General features: G+C 43.0%; 1 protein-coding gene across 11 annotated transcripts in view; it reads left to right on the top strand.

Annotated features, from left to right (window-relative positions):
• Window positions 1-22,986, top strand: part of ERC1 (ELKS/RAB6-interacting/CAST family member 1) — a 1,928,212-nt gene that overhangs the window by 1,777,244 nt on the left and 127,982 nt on the right. Inside the window, exon 19 of one of the 11 annotated variants that reach the window (XM_085652248.1) lies at window positions 1,814-1,880. The exons of the other annotated variants lie outside the window; for them this stretch is intronic. Coding sequence (XP_085508374.1) covers window positions 1,814-1,840 — 27 coding nt within the window. The 3' untranslated portion in view covers window positions 1,841-1,880. The remainder of the gene's footprint in view (window positions 1-1,813; window positions 1,881-22,986) is intronic. 11 annotated transcript variants of the gene reach the window in all.

Here is a 22,986-nt window from a genome sequence, read left to right as displayed (position 1 = left end):
ACAGATGACTTCCACCGTAAAGTAGACAACATGATTACTAAATTCCTTTGGCGGGGGAAGAAGGCACGGATAAGCATCAAAAAACTAAGACTGGGGAAAAACTGGGAGGAGTAAACCTAGCAGACTTTAGAACCTTCCACACTGCATTTCTGGCAAAACAAGGGGCATACTGGATAGCACCCCCTCAAGGCTACACACCGGTATGGCTGCAAGTCGACATAGCCATACTGTGCAATCTAAACCCATTGGCGCTGTTAACAGCTAACAAACACCCTCATGCCTCCAGCTCCATTTTTAAGAACACAAAAATTGCCCTTCTAAAAATAGACAAGAAAATGGAGCACAGCATAAAGGGCTCGAAGGAGTTGTCGCTCTTGGCAAATAGTAAGATCAGATACAAGGGGAAATCCCTCGCCCTTGACGCATGGATAGAGAAAGGCATCTCCCACCCAGACCAGCTAGAGGAAGGGGCGTACCCTACCACATTTGCCGTACAGTTGAAAATCAAAACAGCCCTATCCAAAGCCAAACTATCACAAACCCAACTGTCAGTCTCACAGTATTTAGCAAGGATCAACAGACTAGGTCATCAGGTATCACACCTCTACAAACCACTACGTCCAAACACCACCAAAATTAATGACAAGACAACTAACTACTGGATAAAACAACGCAATACCCCACTGAATGAGCAAGAACAGGCGGCATTATGGTCCTCTGCCTCATATAATAAAATCACCCCAGTGCTAGCACAAACTAAATTCTGGCTACTCCACAAAGCCTTCTGGACCCCCGCCCGACTATTCTCACTAGGACTCAGAGATGATGACCTGTGCGGGAATAGTAGCAAGGAAAATGGGAACCTAGCACAACTTATCTATTACTGCCCATCACTCAAAAAGTTCTGGGAGAAAAACTTTGGGTTCATAAATAACGTACTGGGCTGCACACTAACGACTGAATTCTCCTCCCTCGCCACGGCATTCATGACCACAGCACTAAGATCAGAGCATGTTAAAGGCCTACTGGACCTGCTTCTCATTGCGGCAGTGAAAATGGTCCTCAACAATTGGAAGGAAACGACTAAGACCTCATACAAGGGCTGGTTCAACTGGGTGACGTACCTCATAGGTGCGGATAACATTGCGTTGCAGAACTCCCCCTGGAGACCAGCAACCAGGGGGATGTGGAAGTCACTAGATGCGTACTTAGACTCATACGAACCCCCTTGAAGCCACTCTGGCTCCCTCCTCTCCTCCCCATATGGGGAAAGGAGCGAATCGGAGGTTAACACCACGGGCCGATGGGACATCGGGGGGGCTTGTTGGACTGCCCGTTTCAACCACCTCTCCCGCCATAGGCCATCTAGTGGGGTGTCAGCTTTGCCACATGACTAAAACCCCTATCAGACTCAGAACCACAGAACCTCTCTCATATCCTCCTCTCACCTCTTTCTTATTTGTTTCTCTCTCTCTATCAACCTTTGCCTAATTTCCCCGCTAGTCAATGTAAGAGGGGTTTCGCTAAAACAGATATCTTACCGTAAAGTACATATGACCATTGTATACGGACTATTTTTGGCTAACCCCGTGACAGAATGCTATTGTATTTGTTTGTATAAAAAAACTAATAAAATACTTTGAAAAAAGAAAAAAAAACAATGTTTATTTAGTTGCATGAACATCTTTATACACAATGTCAGTCTATGCTTATGCCAGCTTGGTGTAATGTTGCAAATACTAACCAATTCTTTATTTCACTCTCATGCTTCCTTGGGATGTTTCAATCTCCTTTGCCCTCTTTCAACCACTAGGATGATGAGGAGGGTATATGGGCATAGCCAATCAGATGCTCTTAATTCAGCCATTTTGTTCAGAACGGTGAGAATCAGCTTTGTTTAACAGTAGAAACGCGTCTATGCCCCCTGCATGCCGTGTACTTGATGTGCTTGCTTTTTCTCGTCACGTTACTTTTTTTTAATAATCATTTGTGTATTGTATCACGTGTTTGTCTTCTTGATTATTTTCCTATATACTATTGGGAGAGCTTCCAGGGTATGTTATTACAGTAATGTGCTCAGAAACAATCGTCACTGCTTTGGAGAGAGGAATGTTAGCTGCTTGATTTCAGCCTGCTCTTGTGAAAGGAAATCCCTTTGTACTTTTTAGAGAGTTTAATAAACCGTTCTTAAGTAGATCAGCGGCAGCTGATCTGACCTATATCAACATGTACATTCCGCAGTTCAGGCGTCCCAACCCATGCTTTCTGCACTGGTAGGCCGGAGCTCTCAGCAATAGTGGGGACGACTCATTAATGCCTAAAAATGAAGTCCTCTAATCCCTGTCTTGCTGAAGATCTACATTTAGAGGAAAACAAGTAACCTTTGACAAATGGGGCAAGAACATTACAATCTGAAACAAACTCAATTTTCAACATTTACAAAGTTAACTTTAAATGGTATGCAGAATTGACATATGTTGGCATATAGTTTTTTCGTATTGAGTGGGAATTTGAAAATGCTATCCCTAATTGTAGTTAAAAGAGCTTAGCAGGAAATGCTGATTCTCGATGGCAGCAGCGTTTACTTGATTGTAAGTCCTGTATGTCTGGGCTCTGTCTCCTCCTTGGTGGCATGGTGCGAAGGGGACAAGCTGTTTAATTTCATACCCCGAAGAAATCAGAGTGAAGAGCTCCTTTGTGGTATTTTTCACAAAACTTATATGGTCACTTTCCTGTGTCTTCTTTCGTGCACGTCTGAATTGTGTGTAACCATTTGAATTGTTTTTGAGTTTTTGTCAAGCTGTTGTTGCTGAAAAGTAAGTAAGCCAAGGTAAGTGTACATGTAGAAAGTAGGATAATCTGTCGCAACCCTAAAATTGTTGTTGAAGCTTGCAAATCTGCATTCCTTCAACTAGAGGTGATTACTCTGATGTAATAATAGATCGTTAAATACAGTGGGTACATAAAGACCCTCTAAAGCAGTAGAATCCAGCCCAATAAGGATAAGTCACCCAACAAAGCCAGCCAGAGGATAGTTACTAACAAAGATCGTAAAGCAAACAGCGTGAAAGGGAGCAATTAGCTGGCTACAGTTACTTCACTTCTGGGCATAAATAAGTGTTTTACAAGTTTGAAGTCTGCTTCTTATTAAACCCTTCCATATTTATGATGGGCTTTTGACTGTTCCGCTTTAGAAACCTGGTTTAGAACTGCCTTGGAACACCGAAAGTGTTGATATAACAATTTCCAGCTAAGACATCAAGAACAGAATTGGAAACCAGGTGAAAAGTAGACGCAGATTGCACCCCAAAACCTAAAAAAGAAATTGAAGGTGTTTAGAAAACAAACATGTAGAACAAGAGTTACTTTACCGGAAGAAAGAAATGAAACGAATAAATTGCAAGTCGCTCATAATGAAATACGGTTGTAAATGTGCTGTGAGACGAGTTTTGAAAACAGAGCATTGGTAGTCCTTTGTATTCCTCATAGCATACATTAGTCTAGGTCTCACTTACCATGCTCACAATTGTACATCTATTGTATTGTTTCCCTACTTCATATTTTTACCCTTTCAGTAGGAGTAGCACACCAGTGATCTGAGTACCTCTGTTTTAGATGGGCTCCTAATGTTAAAACATAATTATAATAAATACCACTTGTGTCGACCATATAATTCTTACATGAGTTAATTCTTCAGACTTCATAATCCTATATTGATGTTGAATGATGAAGAAACAGTCTTCTGATTGGTTACTCCCACATTGCGGTGTTCTTGTCATTTGTAACTGTTCAATCCACAGGCGATGAGTGACTTGTGCACCAGTCGTGTGATAACTATGCACCTGAAAGAATGCGTTTCCCATACAGTACTGAAGCTGTACTGCTTTGCACTAACATTGTCTGTAAAACGATTGTCATAGTAGATCTCCACTACAAATGTGTAGTGTGCTCCCTACTAAGTCAACAACATGAATGCGGGGATAACTAAAGTTGAAGAAACATTTTTTTAAAAAAAAGGAAAAAGTTGAGAAATTATAAACTTTGGGAGGGGAGTATTTTGGCAAGTAATAAGTGGATGACTTTGTGTGTATTGTCCCAAGCTGCCCTAGAAAGAGAACACCACAATCTGGAGAATTGCTCTGCTATTCGACTCCGTTGCCATTTAATATATGTATTATTTGTGTTTGAGAATTGCGGGATGTGCAGTGCTCCATACTGAAGCCTTGTTCATATCTGCTGTGCTAAGATGTTCGATCAGGAGATTTCTGTACACTACCTCTGACAATGTTTATTTGCAACATTTTATATAGTGCTGGCTAGACCCGGAGGTATCCGAGCGCTTTACATGAGGATCACTGAGTTACAGGTTCCATAATTACATAGACAAGTATAGACAAAAGAGAAAAGAATAAACATGAGATTACACATTGATGTGAGATTATTAGCGCGTACACACGTTTTATGGGGAGTGAAGAGGTAGAGGGGAAATGGTAAACGGGGGTAGGGAATGCAGGTAGGAAAACGCAACGGGGAGGCGCGGAAAACGATGTCCGGCTGGGTAGGTGCCGACCGAGGGGTGAACCAGAGCCAAACTCCTCTATTGCTGCATATGACCGCTCCACCGGACTTCAGCCAAAGTTGCTCGGGCACCGCGGCTTTACATGAGGATCAGCGAGTTACAGGTTACAAGATTACATCATTTACAGGAGCCAAGAATAAATGTGAGGAGAAAAACAGTGATTACACAGTAACAAGAGATATTAATGTATCAGCTGGAAAGGGGAGGTAGCCACAGGATCACGGAGGGAGGAGGTGGTGGAGGAAAGGAAACACAACGGGGAGATGAAGAAAAACTATGTCCAATGTCCGGCTGGGTAGGTGAACCAGAGACAAACTCTATAGCTGCCTAAAAAGATCCACCGAGCATCGACCATGTTGCTTAGTCTCCATGGTAAGTACAATATTCATGGTTTCCGCCCAGGGGGCTTCGTCATAGCTCCATCTGCTGCACCAGTCTCGTTGTCACTGGGAAACCCTGAGCGTAAGTCAAACATCATGCTCCGTGTCGCTTGTCCAGCTGGTTCCTCAGACCATGCTGCAGCACGTTCATGCCTCCCTCAATAGTTCCTGTATTCCAGTACGATCAAATAATGAGGTGGGGAGATGTTTGGCAGGCTGACTCTCTTTCAAAGCTGGCTGTTTCTGGCAGAATATGGTAGGATCTGAGTCTCAATGACCTGAGCCTTTCCAATCCGTTAAAGCTGTGCACTCTTCATTAAGGCTAGGCATGCAGCAACATCAGGAAATGTGGGGTCCCGGGCCTTTCATTAGCAGGCAATAGTAGATCACTGTTCTCGGGGCTCTGTCCCAGGCAGCCGCCATCTTAGAGTCAGGCAGCCCGATCTCCGGTGTTCAAGGCTCGCCCGCTCTCAAAACCATCAGTTTAATCACCCAGCTTCCCCCGCTAATGGATTGCACTTGGCCACTGCCTGGGGCCTTGAGGGCTGTGCTCCGCGCTCATCTCTCCGGCGCTAGTGCCATCTTGTCGCCCCTCCTAATGTCTGAGGGAGATCGATACCTGCCTCTTTGCAGTCTTCCGGTGCTTTTCCAGCGCTCTGGATCACCGCCCCTGTCGCCCAGCACTCCTCACCTCAACACACTGCAGGCATGTTCACCCTGAGCTGTCCTCCTCTAGCCCGTGCACTGCTTCCTGGGGCTCCACTGACCGGCCCGCAGTCCAGTTCCGTCCCCGCTGACTCTTCTCCGGCTCGGGGTCTCTCCGTACCTCCCGCTCTGGGTGTCTCCGAGGCTTCTGGTCTCTCCCGTATCCCTCGTCAACCCAACTTCCATTTGGAAAATACCAGACATGCCAATAGACCAGATTCAGGCGGGATAATCTCGATTTTCAGGGGGGAAATGGCTTTCTTTTAGCTGTCTCCTGCCTGAAATTGCATTTTCTTTGCAATTCTTTGCATTTTCTTTTCATTGCAATGTCTCTGAACCCTACTGTCAGAGACTGTAGTGGCGGTGGAGTGAAATGAGTAAGGCCCTTGCTGATGTTGTCTCCTTTGCCTAACTTACCAGCTTAGGAGCTTAGGGGAAAAAGCTGGTCAAGAGCATTCCTGGTTAGACTGAAGCTACAAACTGGTTTCACATCAGTGACTAACAAGCATTTGCAATGCAATAGGTCTCGCATTTAAGCAAGTTTGAGCTATTGGCATTGTAATGACGATGCATTTTATTTATGTTTTGTTTTTTTAACCATATATAAAAGGCATTGTCATTTATAATGCCAATAGCTTAAACTCTGGTAAATGCGAAACCTATTGCGTTGCGTGCACATCGGCTGTCCGGGCAAGTGCATATCTCGTGTCCCACTTCGGCAACCAAGTCGACGACAATCGATCTCGCCAATACATCAACATAGACATTCCATACACACAGACACGTGACCACATACACAAATGCACACAGAAATACACACAGGTGTACACACACGCATAGGCACTGCCACCTACACAAGAGTATACAGATATACTTTTATACGTAGACAGACGAGCAACTCGAGGCACAACAGACACAAGCACAAAAGTACACATGGAAGCCCACAAATACAGAAAACGACAACATGCACAAACATATACCCACACACCTGCAACTTGCTGTTGTGAAAGCAGATTTACAGGCACACGCCCACAATCATCAATTTACACAAAGTTGTACCAATACACAGGCACATGCCTAAACACATACACATTGACGCACAACCATGGACACACGAAGAAATAGCTGCATACGCAAGTATAAACAAATATAGAGACATACAACCAGACGGCACAGGCATAAAACACAGGTCTCCATTGGCACACCGACGCATACACATACATGCACTAGCAAAATTACACCACCTACCAACTTACAGACACATCCTATATACAAACAACTCCATATGTACTTATTTGTACACATTTATACACTAAGAAATACACAGATACACAAGCACTTATGCACATGTCAAAACATACAAACACAAACGTACACATACAGACTCGTACTCAAAGACTTGCACACTTGACCACGTGCAAACACAAGCATAGACGCGTACGCAGGCACAAACACACACAGACTCACAGGCACACAGACTCACAGGCACACAGACTCACAGGCACACAGACTCACATACACACAGACTCATAGATCCAGACACACCATCCAACACACTGATCCACACGGCACGCACATATAATCACACATGCACACATACAGACTCACAGATCTAGACACACACCATCAGACAGACGCACAGAGACACTCTCAGAGAGTCAGGGGTCAATACAAGCCTGGTGGAAGAAATGGCTGCGGAGAGAAATAAGCATAAAGATACATATAACTATTAAGAAACAACAAAACGTAATACTGGAAAGCAAGCACCCATGCAACGGGTATCGAACACTTCCAGTGCCCCCTTCCTCATCGCTCCCCAGAATTGTTTTAAACATAAAAGTACATCATACGGACTAGCAGTTATTATTTTGATCGTGCTAAATCCTGAACTGTCCTGATCCTGTCCTCCCTGCTCGTGGAGGCACCCCTACACCACTACCACCAACTCTTGGTTGGCAGGAACGGTGACCGGGTGAGCGCAACGTGCTCTCCCACTCATAAAACAATCCCACCACCCACCATAGACCAGAAAAAAACACTGAGTTCCTCTGCCGTATCACTGCACAGCTGGTGTTACTGAGGGACAAGACCTCGGCAGCTATGACGCACTGGGAGTGCAAGCCCAACTTCCCTGATTGCCTCATCGCAGCCCACAGCTTTGTTTCGGAAAACACACGCATAAACCAAGCGCGGCCGCTAAAGTTAGCGGACCACGCTCCAATATAATTAAATAAGCACATGCAACAATAGAAGCCCAGTGTAAGAAATGGCTGCGTAGTGAAATAAGCATAAAGATACAGATAACTATTAGGAAACAACAAAACGTAATACTAGAAAGCAAGCACCCATGTAACTGGTATTGAACCCTTCCAGTGCCACCCTTCCTCATCGCTCCCCAGAATCGTTTTAAACATCAAAGTACATCATACAGACTTACAACATACGGATTTGGATCGTGCTAAGTGAAAGTGAAGAGACGCCGTGAGCTCGAGCGCGTAAAAGTGAAAGCGCGCAGTGGGAGCGCTCGAAAGTTAAGAGACGCCGTGCGCGTGCCCATCTGCTGTCCGGGGACAAGCTGATAGAGACGCCGTGAGCGAGCACATCGGCTGTCCGGGCAAGTGCACATCTCCTGTCCCCCTTTGGCAACCAAGACACTGTGCACGTGCCCATCTGCTGTCCGGGGGCAAGCTGATAGAGACGCCATGAGCGTGCACATCTCCTGTCCCCCTTCGGCAACCAAGTCGACGACAATAGATCTCGCCAAGGCGCGCAGCGCATGTGTTGCGTCGCTAGGCGAGACCTAAAAACTGCTGCCTATCAATTACTTTGTTTGATTCTACCCGAAGCATCAGTTTTGAAGGTAAGTGCTGTCTTGTATTGACCCAGTCCACGTTCAGACAGGTTTCATTTAAGTATTAATTGTGTGTCATTCCGCAGGAAATACTTTAGTCCATGCGCAGTCTGTCAGGTTTTGTATTTCTTTACTTTTCACAAACAGGAAGGGTTTATGAGATTAAACCAGCACCCAGAGTACACAGAAAGGCTGCACTTAGTAATCCTGTTTTTCCAGAGGATCAGTATCCCTCCTTTCGCTGGGCTGTGAGTAGGGAGTAGGGCAGGCGCAGTGCAGGTGTTCTCGGGGACCTGGCGAGGCCAAACCACAGCTTTGGCGTTCACTTAAACTTGGATCAGTAGATGAACTGATCAGTGGTTTCAGGTTTGGCAGCAACAACAGTTGCCAGCAGAAAACAATTCTGACACCTGGAAGATTGCTTTCCTGTCATAACAGATTTCTACGACTAAAACAGAGTAGACATTTTTGGCCTCTGGAAAATGTGGAAGCAAGCCGAAGGTAAGTGGCACTCCTGAAGTCACAACTCAGAGTAGTGTGGGCAGGTTTCACAGCTCTTTCAACTACTGCACCCAGTAGTCCTACCAAAAACCATGGGCGTCCGCAGAAATGTTTTCGGGGCGGGGGCATAATTAAAAAAAAATTCAAGAGTGCGCTGCCGGTATTATACTGGCAGCTCTATCTTGAATTTTTTTAAAAGGGCAAGTGAAAAATCCACTGGTTTGAGAAGGGGTGCAAGTACCCCCTTGTCCCCCCAACCCACCTGTCTGCGCACGCCCATGCCAACAACTGAAACTAGGGTGCAACCCAGTATTTCTGAGAACCAGCCTATTTCAGTATTCGAAACACAAATCGTTCCCTCTGACTCACTTTGATAAGATAATGTTGAGAGACATACTTGCAACAACCTCATTAAGCAGCGAATCGCAACAGAAAGTCTGCCACACACAATGTGTTGAGGACATTATAATGATATAAAAATAAACGCAAGAAGATGCTCTGTGAGACATAGCACTGCAGGTGTTCAATGACCGAATAGTTCATGTTCACAGCAGAATAAATTAAACCGAAAACACCTGCCCCAATCCCTCTACGATAACTTCCTATGCAGGCAGTGACTCAATGCATATGAATCATTATACTGTCCTCAATACATTATACGTTTCAGACGTTTTTGTTGTGATTCATTGCTGTATGGGGTTGTTGCACTTATATGGCTCTTCTGAATTTAGAATTAGCTCATCAAAATGAGTCTGATGGAAATCCTTGTTTGTAACCAGTACTCCTGCCAGCAAAAGCTAACGTTTTGAAACAGAATAATAGTTTTCGTGTTTTGGTATGAAGCTGAACCAGTCACATGTTTGAGTTACTCTTCTAACAGATCAGTACATAAGCTTTGTACTTTCTTTTAACTCCAGAACCTCTGTCCCCGCACTCCATCTGCACTGTGCAGTGATTTTCAATGAAATGGTTTATCTGTTACTGCTTTTTCCATTAAAATTTAGTGTATCCAGTTAAAAACGCATCCCCAAGCTCCCGCAGAGCCTTGCATGATCCTTGCTGTGAAATTCTCCAGGTCCACCGAAAGGTAGAGACTCCAGTGAAAGCCTTCCTAGGAATGCATGTTTTTATCAGTAAGATTTGTCATCTCATGCCATACTTGGACAAACTGTACAGACGTGGTGGTCTTCTCTGCATGCCTGCTTTAAAAAAAGAATTTGTAGATCATCATACTAAAAAGCGTGTGTACTCACGGCGCACCTCGACTCATGCACACTGAACTAATGGTTTGACTGAAAGTATTTCAGTGGGGTCATATCATTCTCTCTTCCCCATACAAATAGAGAAGCTTACATGGAGAGTACTTGACACAATGTGTGTAGAGCTGGAATGTGCTGGCTCGGTCCTGTGCGAGGCACATTGTTGTCTTTCTTTGCTGCTGCTGCTACTAGATAAACACATACATTGTGAGAGTCTACATTATATGGCGTAAGCTTTTCCACAGCTCCCGCTAAACACCATTTCCTATGTTCTAGTGCTCTGTTTTGTCTCTGAGCCATGGATGATTTCAACCAGAATAAACTGCAAATGCAGTAAAACATTACTGATGGCTTCTCAACCTTATTCATTGTAAGCTATTTCTAGAAATTGTAGCTTGTTTGCCATTCAGCATGCTTAGTGCCTCAACATGATCAGTGGGAACACTCTAATTGTTGAATAGTAATTTTAAGGTTTTATTTAAAACACATTTTTGGTTGCACTGTAAGTGTTAGGATGTGGGACTGAGCTACATTATTAACAGATTAAAATATTATTGCAGTAAAATGAAGTTTAATTACAAAAGAGCGAGCACTTTCATACAAACAGCACACCTTTGTACAGCGAGAAAGTGGAAGAAACAATGAAAAGGGGAGTATAAGCATATATACAAATCTATCAGTGATCAACACATGGAAAAAAGTCGACTCATATAAAGGAAATGAAGTATCCGTCATTAGATGACCAACATGGTCAACATTACAACTCCAGAAAATATTTATTCCTTGCAATCATAAAGTAATGATTACAATGAGTAAAAAAAGTAGTAGTAGTATTGAACCGCTTCTGAAAAGGGACTTGACTTTATCTCTGGACCCTAAATAGTAACACAGGGAGGCTTTGGAACTTGTTTGTAAAACATTGGATTGTGCCTGAATTTCAGCTGGAAAGGAACTTGACAATATCTTTCTCTCCATAATTGCAAGAACATGTGACCTTGAGACTTGTTTTAAAATCCTGATTCCTACAGTTTAAAAACTGAATTGCTAGCCACTGCCCAAACCATAACACGACCACGTTAGATTACTGAAATTGACTTTGTGGTTGACACATTTTATATTAGTTGCCTTAAATAGCTGTTCTAGGTGCAGGCATAATCTTCGAAGAGTTGTCAAGTGTATCATCATTAAGGTATTGTCCGCCATTCAGATTTCCCAGTATAAGGATAACCTACTACATTTATCATTTAGAAGATCAATACCCAAGTCTTAAAAATATGAAGACATTATTTTCTTTAATCCATTACCATACTTTACTTGTAAAACACAATCTAACTATTCATCACTGATAAAGAAAAACATATAAAAGAATATCAAAATTTTAAAAGCAATTTCCCTTTCTAGATACTAAAAGCCATAACCTACCGGTTTTGTCTACTTACCTGGATGTCTTAGTCCGAGTACTTACAAACATAGTAGATAACATCTTTACTTTCAAATGTATCCAGCCTCAGATTTCCCTGCTTAGCCCTTGCAGAGGCGCAACTAGAGCCAAATTTCGGCGGGGTAGGGGGGGGGGGGGTAATTCTTCCAGCCATAGGCAGAGTGAAGATGTAGGGGCTCTACGAGGGGGGTGAAAAAAACAACAAAGCCTTGTTAACAAGTGAATAGTCTTTTAAAGACCTGTGAAGTACTCTGGCACGGCTGGCAGCTCAAAAACGGTCTGTGTGTGTGCCCGGGAAACTGTCTCAGCCTGGGCTGACACACATAACAGGGGGAGGGAGCGCTGAAGCCCGTTGAGCCCTTGCATGTAAGACATAATTGCTCTGACGAACGTTCGCAAAATTTTTGAAGATGATTTCCTCAGCATTACTTTGTTGCAGTCTTCTAATTTCTTAGAAGAGGTAACCTTAGTGGCTGCAGTAGTAGGGAGAAGGTTCAATTTCGATCTTTAATCTGAAAGTTTGAAACAACTCCTTTGAAAGATAGTTCTTTCTTTACTACCAGCTGACCTGCTCATACCTCTTGAGGTTTCTATATATTCTTAGACTTTGGCTACATTCCCAAGTTGATACAATACCATGTATGAAGCGCACTGCTGCCTCTGAAGAGGCATCCCGACTCTAGTGGCAAAGGACGGATAACCATGCAACAGACAACCCTACCCGCCACATGTGCCAACCAAGCAAGAATTAAAAAGCAAAGTTTTTAGATTCTTTCACATAAATAATGCATGTTGAGCGACATGTAAGATGCTGCCTTATTGCATAGGTCTTTCTAGTAACAGAACTAGTTACAGATGATGTTTGTAAAAGCTATTAACACGTGATGCACATTTTAGAGTCACAGCAATGAACCCCTGCATTTGTTACAGCTTGCTTGAGTTCAGCTCTCACAACAAGAGATCGTAAATTTGGAGCTCTGCGGTAAGCAATGACTGGCGGTTTTGGAAAAACCTTTTGCAATTTTTCACAAGTGGACAGTAAGGGAAATGTTTTTTGCATTATATTTCTGTAGTTGGGAGCTGATGGATGATAGTCAACTACAAATGGAGTTCTGTCACTTTTGTTTCTGCTGTTGGTATTCCAAATAAGTGCTTCTCTGGGTAACTACAAAGACTTGTCAATTTGTTGCTGTATGATATGCAGAGGATAGCCTCGCCTTTTAAATAATGTAGCAAGCTCATTTAGATGGTCTTTACAGGTTTCCTCATTGCTGCAGATGCATCTTATTCTGAATGCTTGGCTGTAGATGATGCTCAGTTTAGTGTGGTGTGGGTGACATGAAGTCCAGTTTAGATACAAATGAGCATCTGTAGGCTTGTGGTACAGATCAGTTGTAATTTTGTGTTCATGAATGGTGAGTAGCACATCCAGAAAAGAGAGATGAGGCTTCGTTTTAGTATTGCTGCTGGTAAATTTGATGGTAGGATGGATATTGTTGATATAAGCTGTAAATTGTTCTAATGTTGTACTTCCTGCATTCCATATTATAAATGTCATCAATGTATCGTAGCCATACAAGTGGTTTGATGCTAGAAGTAGCAAGTATACAGTTCTCTAGTTTGCCCATGAAGATATTTGCATAGGATGGAGCCATCCGAGTGCCCATGGAAGTCCCTTGTATCTGCATATAGTGTTTACCATTGAATGTAAAATGGTTTGATTTAAGGATAACTCGTGCAAAGTTGGTAAGCACATTTGTTGATGGCTTTTTCACAGTTCTTTTATTAAGAGCTTCAGATAATGCCATAAGCCCATCCTCATGTGGTATATTGGTGTATAATGATGTAACATCAAATGTAGCCAGAAGAGTATCATCATCAAATGTATAGGTTTGGTTTAATTTTTCAATAATCTGAAGGAAGTGACTGGTATCTTTAACAAATGATGGAAGTTCCTGTACAATGGGCTGGAGGTGCAGGTCGACAAATAAAGATGGTCTCTCAGTGGCTGTGTCATTGCCAGAGATGATGGGACGCCCTGGATTGTTCATTTTATGAATTTTGGGAAGCATATAAAATCTCCCAGGTCTTTGTTTGGGATGAACAAGTATATCTGCTGTTGTTTCATCAATGAGGTTTAAGCTGCTGTATCTTACAACCATGTTCTTAATTTCGTTGTTCAAGTCTTCTGTGGGATCAGTTTCTAAAGGTTTGTAAGTGTTGGTATCCATTAGTTGTCTCATTCCTTCCTCAATATAATCACTTACTTTCATGGCAACCACTGCACCACTTTTGTCTGACGGTTTTATACTGACATCCATTTTCTGTTGAAGGAGGTGGAGAGCTTTTCTTTCTTCTCTGGTAATGTTATCAAAAATCCTTATAGGTGTTGATTCCTTGATGAGTTTGTTGATGGATAAAATCTATGTATCAAGGACAGGATTTCTACCACATTGAGGAGTCCATGATTTGGGATGGCGGAACTTCTTAAATGGATCTGGAAGGTAGCTTGGCAGATCAACATAAGAATTACTGTAAAAGTATTCTGCAAGTCTGCATCTTCTCTCGAAGGTTTTTAGGTCTCTCATTGTGTTGGCAGCATTATGGTCCTTCGGTACAGGATAGAAATAGAGGCCTTTGCTCAAGAGGTCCAATTCACCTGGAGATAGGAGCCCTCCAGTCAAGTCAATAACTGGGTCAGATGTCTGTAAGGGTTGTAGCTGGCTGATGCTATGCTGCCTATTTTGTCTTATAAATCTTCTATTCTTTTTATGCTGTTTACTCACAGGGCTTTCGCTGACAGGAACATCTCAAAAACAGAATGATTTATGAAGTGGTGAGTTGGAAGAGGAGGTATATGAAATCTTAAAAGATCTCTTTTTAGTTTTGCAGATTTAATTTCAATAGCATTCCTGGCAGTCCTCTTTTTTACTACTGCGATCCTCTGTAGTATGTGTGCCACTTCAGAATCACTTTTTGTGTTCTTTAAAAGTTCCAGTTCTTTTTGTAGCTTGGCTTTAAGCATCTGCATTTTTTGAATGGTTACTTTAATAGATCCCAATAGTAGGGCCACATATATATATATATATATATATACACATATATATATCACACTACCAGCCCACAGTTCAAAAGGAAGGAACGGCACTCCTTGGAGCTGGTTTGTTATTATGGATTTATTGCAACAAAGCCCAACACAGACAATAAAAGAGTGTCAACGCATTTCGGTGTGAAGCCTTTCTCACGGCGCTAGCTCAGTTTGTGTACACAATTTATCATTACAATCAAGTAAACACAAAAGAAGGGTAAAAACAATAAATCATATTACATTTTGATTCTGGTGGCCATCTTGTAACATGTTCATAATGTTAATTACTCAAAACATTTCTGAATAACATTGTTTAAAAGCAACGTATTAATGGCAGAGCTGGAAGAAAAAAAACAACAAAAAAAAACATGCTGAGCATTTGGAAATACATTTTATGTGGGTAACAGGGACCCCCTGAACAAGAGGAGATGGAATGTAATTCCTAGGACAGGGTATAACACAGTGCAAGTATAACTTCCTAGGCAATTAACATGTTTTGTAAATTTCTATTTAAAACGTGTCCAAGTAGTATAGCCAAAAACAGTATTTTTAAAAAGTATCACATAAATGTTTATTGTTAATATGATTCTCACAGAATCACGAACAAAATCAATAAAAAAACAATTCAACAATGCATTTATACATAGTATAGACATTCAATGTATTCAACAACAATTAAAAGTAAAGACAAATCTGTGGCCATATGATCATCTTCTACGCGCGTTTCGGCGAAAAGCACGCCTTCGTCAGGAAATGCCACAATTCTTCAAGGTGTAGTCTAGCGAGTAGATAGCAGGTGAAGGATTTATCTGGAGGTGGTGTTTGACGGTCTGATAATTGATGTAAAGCCTTTAACCATGGGATTTCACAGAAAATGAAAAGAGCGTTGCCGGGTGTTACAGGTGGTGGTCATAAAGCCTGTTCTATCTGCTAGAATGAAATTTCACATATGTCGATCAAAAGGACTTGAATGAGCGGAGTTTTCATTCATGGGTTCAAAATATATTCTTTATGTAGCAAAACTTTTTTTTCCCCGTGTGAACCTGGTGAAGGATTGCCGCAGATGATAATAAGAGTGGAGCCGTATGGATGACGGGCGTCTGATATTAGGGACAGATGTCCTGGTCTGCGGCGTGATGGAGTGCCGATTCCTTCTTTGTGGACGTTTACTCAGCTGAGGATGATGCCGATAAGCCTTCAATACTTTAGCATAAATGCAACATATGACGAAAAAATATTAATGTTGTTATTGTTGTTCACAAAAGTCTCAGCACCCTATTATGGATAAATTCCAAAACAGAAAATTAAAAAAATTCAGAGATATGAAATAGATTACATAAGAAACACATCCCTATCATATTGCTCGCCCCAGCCGGCAGAATGGCAGCCATTATTGCCTAGTATTGCCTAGTGTGTTTTACACATTTCCAGAGGACTAAGTATATTAGCGCATAGTACCCATAAGTCCATAATCATTTGGTGGTTATCACAACATACAACAAAAATCTTGCCCCAATAGGCAAACCACAGCAAAATTTCTATGCCACAATTGAATCCTATATCATCGATGTTCTGAAGACATAAATCTATGTGCTGGTGTTCATATAACAAAACAATCCTGCCCCCATTGAGCCAAGAACGAACAAATTAATAATCCGTAGTGAAACACGAAAAAAAGGAAAATTGGATATCTCAGCTGTTTTGTGTCGCCCTCATGGAACCGGTAGTCTGCACTCCAATGAGTCAGTTACATTTAGGTTGGTCCTGTAAATAAAAAATACATTAGTGTGAGTTATGTAAAAAATGTGAGATTTACAACCCACCCTCTTCAGAACTATCATCACGGTGTCATAACTGTGAATACAAATAATAATAAAATCATTTAGAACAAAGCAGAATTTTCTAATATTCCTACAGGTAAGTATGCATCTCCTCTTAGATATTCAGGCCTATAGGTTCTTTAACCCCTTGAGTGCCCCGCCCTTTCCACGCCCCCTGCCGGGCGTTTCATTAGCGGGCGGGGCTCATGACGAGATAGTCTCGTCATGGGCACAGCGCAACCGCGGCCCATGACGAGACCATCTCGTCATGGGCACTCAAGGGGTTAAGCAACATCATGAATGCAACCCACAGTCCCTAACATACATTGTGGTCGATCAGGTAGAGAAATCACCTAGAGGTGGTGACAGAGAGAGGACACTGAGGCAGTTAGAATGCAAGTACATTCTGCGTCTGAGCACAAGAGAACCTTTTTACAATTTAGACAGCAATACAGAAAAAACAGCTGTAAATAATTAGACCACATTTGTCAGAAAGCAAGATCCGTATTGAGTAAGTGTGCTTTTTGTGATTTGGTTTAAATCTGTTCAGCTTTTTTTTGAGAAAATAAGGTTTAAAATGTAGTGGTATTTGGGTGTGGCCGAGAAATTTGATTGACAGGCTGCCATATCAACAGAAATGTTATGGCCACCGTTTTGAGGACTCATGGACTCTGTCTCCTTGTCCTGAGTTTCTTTAAAAAAAGTTACAAGAGGGCAAGGTAGGGGTAACCCATGGCCCTTGTGTTGGGGGGTTCCCACATGACTGAGGAAGATAGTGTGATCTTATAGAAAATGTGCGCTCATTTTAACTTCTGGAGCACCTTCCATAATCTGTATAAAAAAAAAAAAGATCATGAGAGAAAATAGTTTTCTCTCAAACATGGTTCATCGAATCCCAGTAGAGGATTAGCATTTCATTTTTTACTGGGTCAGATCACCTTTGAACACACCACAATTGCTAAAATGTGTATAGTACCTGCAGTAAATGTTTTTATATTGTGACTAATATATGTTATCACCCTTTATATGTTGTCCTTTTTATCTCCTTAATCAGGCTTCCTCTGCATGTATTTCAATAGGGACCATGGCCCTGAAACCTGTAATTGCTGCCACAACAAGCTATGGCCAGCCAGCCAATCAACGAAGGCCTTTTTTAAAGCTGGAATTTTCAGGTTGATTGTTAAATACTTGTTATCCTAAGGCTAAGCACCCAGTCCCATGCCACCAAAAGCCCCCTCTACCTGCGAAAAGTGGGGGCTCATTAGCCTCTTACGGATATTTGCAAGGCTGCTAGTTGGCCACGTTATACTAAAAAACTTTAAGTATCTCATCTGCTCTCTAGAAACTGCCTTGAAGAGGGATTGCCTTACAGTTTGTGCAGGGTATGCGTTTCTACAGTCACACATGCCAAGAAAGAATATGTTACTTTGTAACCATCTGTTCATAGCATGTAGTGCAATTTACATGCAACCACTCTTCTCCCTTCTCTTCTCCCTGGAAGCCAACTTTGACAGATGGTTTCTATGCCCTTCTATACTCATTATGTACAGCACACTCGGCCTTTGAAACAGCACTCCGTTTACACTACTCTCCCACTGTGCGGAAAACAGTCTAAGGTGGAGTCAGTGGGCGGAGTCCCAACAGGTCTTAAAACTCAGACGTCTTTGACGAAAACCAAGTTGCAAACATCCAGGCCCTACACTAGATGGGAGGTTATAATAATATCAGTTTTCCCCTAAATAGTTTTTTTGCTTCTGTGGCTTTTTAGCCAGTTAACTGAAAAAATGCCTGCGTACTGGAGGCCTTAGCTTATCTTTAAAAGCATTATTTGTTATCTGCTGCTATCTAGAAATTACTTTAATATAATACACCATAATACTCCTGTTTTCTATTTGTCTTCACAACCAGAAAACAATCATTTGTAAAGCCAAATGGTCTGTGCTAACTCATGCAAATTCATAAACTCCCAAATGATGTATGCCAATGTTAGCACGTTTGGATTCTACAGATCCTAAAATTGCATGTTAACTTTGCAATTTATGTATCCAGAAAACAAAGTCAGCTTTCCAATAAGCTAATACCTTCTTAGGTAATCCTTTTCTTGTGTAGGTTAACTTCGCTTAAGCACGTTGCTAGTGTTCTTACCTGCGTAAAGGTCACTCATTACAGGAGAGGCAGTTTGTATGTTAGGCCCAGAGGCTAAGCCTTTGAGGCTTCATCTGTCCGAGACTGATGGAATGGAGAGAAAGGCAAGGGACCACATTGGTTGAATGTTAAGGTAAACATTACACCTTCGACAGAGATGCATATGGGGAAATAAGGAATCTAAGTTAAGATAATGGCTATTAAGAGACAAACCATGAATTTCAATGTATGTGGTTGTACATTTTTAAGGAATGGAATCTATTTAAGAAAGCTGTAAAGACTCTGCTAAGACACAGTAGTAGTACATGAAATCAGCACAAGAAATCTTTGTTGATGGACATGAAGAATACATCAGGAGAGATGTATGATGAGAACGTTTACAACCCAGTGATACATGAACCCTGGGATTGTCTCACCATGGTGTCATATCGGCCTCTTTCCTTCCCCGATTCTCAGCCTTTCTACAATCCATTTTATGTAATATAGACATGGAGAAAGGATTATAATAAATATAAGGAGTGATATTTGACTTTTTTGGCACCCACTTCAGTAATGTGAAGGCGCAGAAACTGTCCTGGGTTCGTGCGTTCGCAAAGAATAAGCAGCCCCAACAGCAACTGTTGCAATTGGGAGGAGAGTAGCAACTGAGAGTTCCTTGCTCAGAAACCTTCCAACAACCTGTTCTTTACAAACAAAAGTCTGTGTGGCTCTGCTTAGTAGCTGGTATACCTGACAGACCTCCATTTTTCACCCTTAGAAAACGTGTCAGGAAAGCCATCTTGAAAAGGTTTCTGCCCACTAAAGCAACAGTAGCTGCATAAGGAATAAAGCTCTTGCTTCAAATGTAATGTTAATAAGATTGTAAATGCTCTATAATATTTGCCATGTTTCATTAAAAAATAAATCTGTTCCTATTTTTGATGTGGCATTCTTGTCCACAAAAAAGCAATGATTTTCTCAATAGGCCTTCTTTAGGAAGTCTTATAATATATTTGTATGTGAAGTGGGGGATTTCTATTGGTTTAAATGGCAAAGTAGAACTAGCAATTTTTAAAACTGCTCTTGCAGGCTGCAGTGGCAAGCTGGGAGCCATTTTGTACTTTGTCACGCGCAGGGTGGCACAATCAGTGCTGCAGCCCGGGGTGGACTTTGATTTACATTCCCTGGGTACCCTTGGACCATATACTAGGGACTTACGTGTAAGTCTGCTTATACCAATTGAGGGTAGCCAATTCAACATACACTTTGTAATGGGTTAGAACACTGCCACTGAGGTCTAGTTGGCAGGCTTCAGTGCACTCTGAGTCAAAAAACCTGCAGCACCAGTCCAAATCTTTGGGAATGATCATGCAAAAAGAGGCATTCACTTACACTTATCCTCTGCTTTGCTCTGAGCAGAGACCTTCTTTCTTGATAAAACAAGTGCCAAGGTTGTAGTTTCACCCCAAATGGTTGCCATTGAGATGTGGCCACCTGCAACGGTTTCTTCCCCCCTTTGTTCAGGGGAGGCTTTAAATTTGATTAGACACTTGGATATGCCAACGGTCCCCAGGGCTGCATATCAGCAAACCTCTGTATACCGTGTTAGCCTTTTAACTTGGGGCGCCAGCGAGCCCGAAGCAAGATGGCCGCACACTTGTGCAGCTCTGCTGGTCGGGGCAACAATCCGATAACAATCCTGCATTTCTTCTCCACATCTATGCCTGAGAGACAGAACACTGGTGTCAGCTACGCATGCTGCATGGTTCTTGATAGCTCTGCAATGTTTTTATGTCAAAAATCGATGTTACAGGCCGTGTGACAAAATGGCGGGCGCCATGTCGGACTAGCTGCTGTTTGAAAATTTGAGCTGCGGTGCGGGAGCTGTGCCTACCTGAAAGCTGAGATAACATACAGTAGCGTGTGAGCTGCCGAGCTGATCTTGGGCTCGGCTGGAAACACAGCGGTCCCGCTCGCTGTGTAATGCGGTTATAGTGGGGGAGGCGAGCCCGTGCAGAAGCCGCTGCTGAGCTAAGGTTAGAGGGCCGGCGGACGCTGCGGGGCTGGTCGGAGCCCTCAGTGAGCTGTGGTGCGGGAAGGCGCTGCTGCTCGGCGGAGTGTGTGCAGACGGCAGCAGCGGAGTTGCGCTGGCCCCGCCTGAATGCTGGCTCCGGCTCTGGCATCAACGTGCGGCGCAGATACAGAAAACGGCAGCCGCTGGCAGGGTGACGATTCCCGCTGTTGAGAGCGTGGGCTGGGTGGCGGCGGAAGAGAACTGTGGGCCACGTAAGCTGCAACGATTATAACGCGCATCGCAACAGAACGGAGCTAGCGCTATCCGGTTTTGGCCCTAAGCAACTGGGATATAGACTGAGTGCGCGGTGGAGACAGCGCCCGCCATTTCAATGACTGTCCTGCCCGCCGTTACATTCGTGGGCCATATCCTGCTGTCCCCTATGTTGATATATGCTGCACATTCATTTTGCCTCGCTGACTACACAACGAACACACTAAATAGTGTGGGACACCCTGCGGAGTCCGGGAATGGTGCATTTCTCCAATACGCAAGTAAGGCATAGCGCATTATGAGCTTGTAGGCTTGGCTGAATAACAGATCAGTCAGTGGGGCATCTTGAAGACGTGATCCCTGGCACAAGTTGAGATGACTCTCCCTCAGTGTGCTGCACCAGTGTGTATGGATCCTGAACCTTGCGGCACTGTATAATTTGAATGCTGGCTTGCTGAGGCAGTCCGATTATGTGCCCTACGGACGGTGTAATCCTAATATAGGGCTGCTGGTCTTTGCTGGTCTTTTTGCTGCGCTCGAACTGCGTTAGTCACTTGGATTGGGGCCTAGCGGTGGGTGCGTACTGGAGTGCCCGACGTTTAGACAGCAAGATGGGTAAGCTGGACAAACAACTACAGCCCAAACTTTCGTTTAAATCCAGACGCCTCAAAAAAACACAGATGCAGGCTGCCTCAGACACTGAGACAGATCCAGAAGCAGGCAGCAGTAGCAAGTTGGAAAAAATGATACTGGCGATGCAGCAACGTTTGCATACCATTGACAGTAAAATCGACAATTTGAACCTACGTATGGATACCATGACGGCGAAGCTGGACAAGCATGGCGTGCAAATAACGGAAGCAGAGCAACGCATATCAAATGCAGAAGACAAAGTGGAGAACATTACAGAGTCCTGCACCCAGATGGAGAGGCTCTTGGAGGTAATAAGAGCAAAAAGCGAAGATTTGGAGGCGAGATCGCGCCGCAATAACCTAAGAATCACGGGAGTGCCAGAATCTACCAACACGGGCAAATTGGAACTCTATGTTGAGGAAATGCTCAAAACTATATTGGGTGCAGAACACTTCTCAAACATGTTGGAAGTAGAAAGAGCCCATCGGTCCCTTGCGCCTTGCCCTGTCGCAAAGGCGCCCCCGCGCCCGATAATCGCAAAACTCCTTAATTATCGGGACAGGGATGTGGCCCTACGACTTGCTAGAGAAATGGGCACCACCAGATACCAGGAAATGGAAGTGGCGTTATTCCCAGACTTCACGACAGCGGTGCAGCAAGCCCGACGGGAATTCCAGCTGGTTAAGAAGAAGCTTTAGAACATCAAGATACAGTACGCCATGCTCTACCCAGCGCGTCTAAAAATAATACATGGCAGCAAGCCTTGAATCTTCACGACTCCAAAGGACGCTATGCAGTACATAAACAGCTTGAACGGCGCGGAGCATCTGGTGTGGACGGAGATGAAGCGGACAATGAGGATTAAGGAACCTGCAGGTTGTAAGCTAGTTGTATCTGGTAAATATGTTTAAAGCTTCCTTGGGTATGGGCCCGCAAAGACAGTACACACAAACTGACTAGTGCACTAAGGATTTGATATGTGACAATGGCCCAGGACTATACTTTGCAACAGCTACTATTATTAAGGGTTGCAGTGGAAATGTCATGTCTTTGGGAACACCTCCGAATGAACATTAATGGATATATGAGGTTAACTCAGTAGGTAACATGTATGTGTACGTGGAGGTGTGCCTGAGGCTTGGATGTGACATTGGAGGTGCGTAATGATATAGAGTGCAGGGTTAACTTACTGATTTAAATGTTTATTGTAGCGCTGCAGTATTAATTCTGATTTCTGGCATGGATAAACTGTTCATGATATATGCTGAGATAGCAGGTGGGACATTTGCCATTTTGCACCTTCAGTGTGGTGATGGAC

Source organism: Triturus cristatus, chromosome 4_1, assembly GCF_964204655.1.
Source record: "Triturus cristatus chromosome 4_1, aTriCri1.1, whole genome shotgun sequence".
Lineage (NCBI taxonomy): Eukaryota > Metazoa > Chordata > Amphibia > Caudata > Salamandridae > Triturus > Triturus cristatus.
The sequence above is the reverse complement of the archived record's forward strand: the minus strand, read 5'-3'. Positions and strand labels throughout refer to the sequence as shown.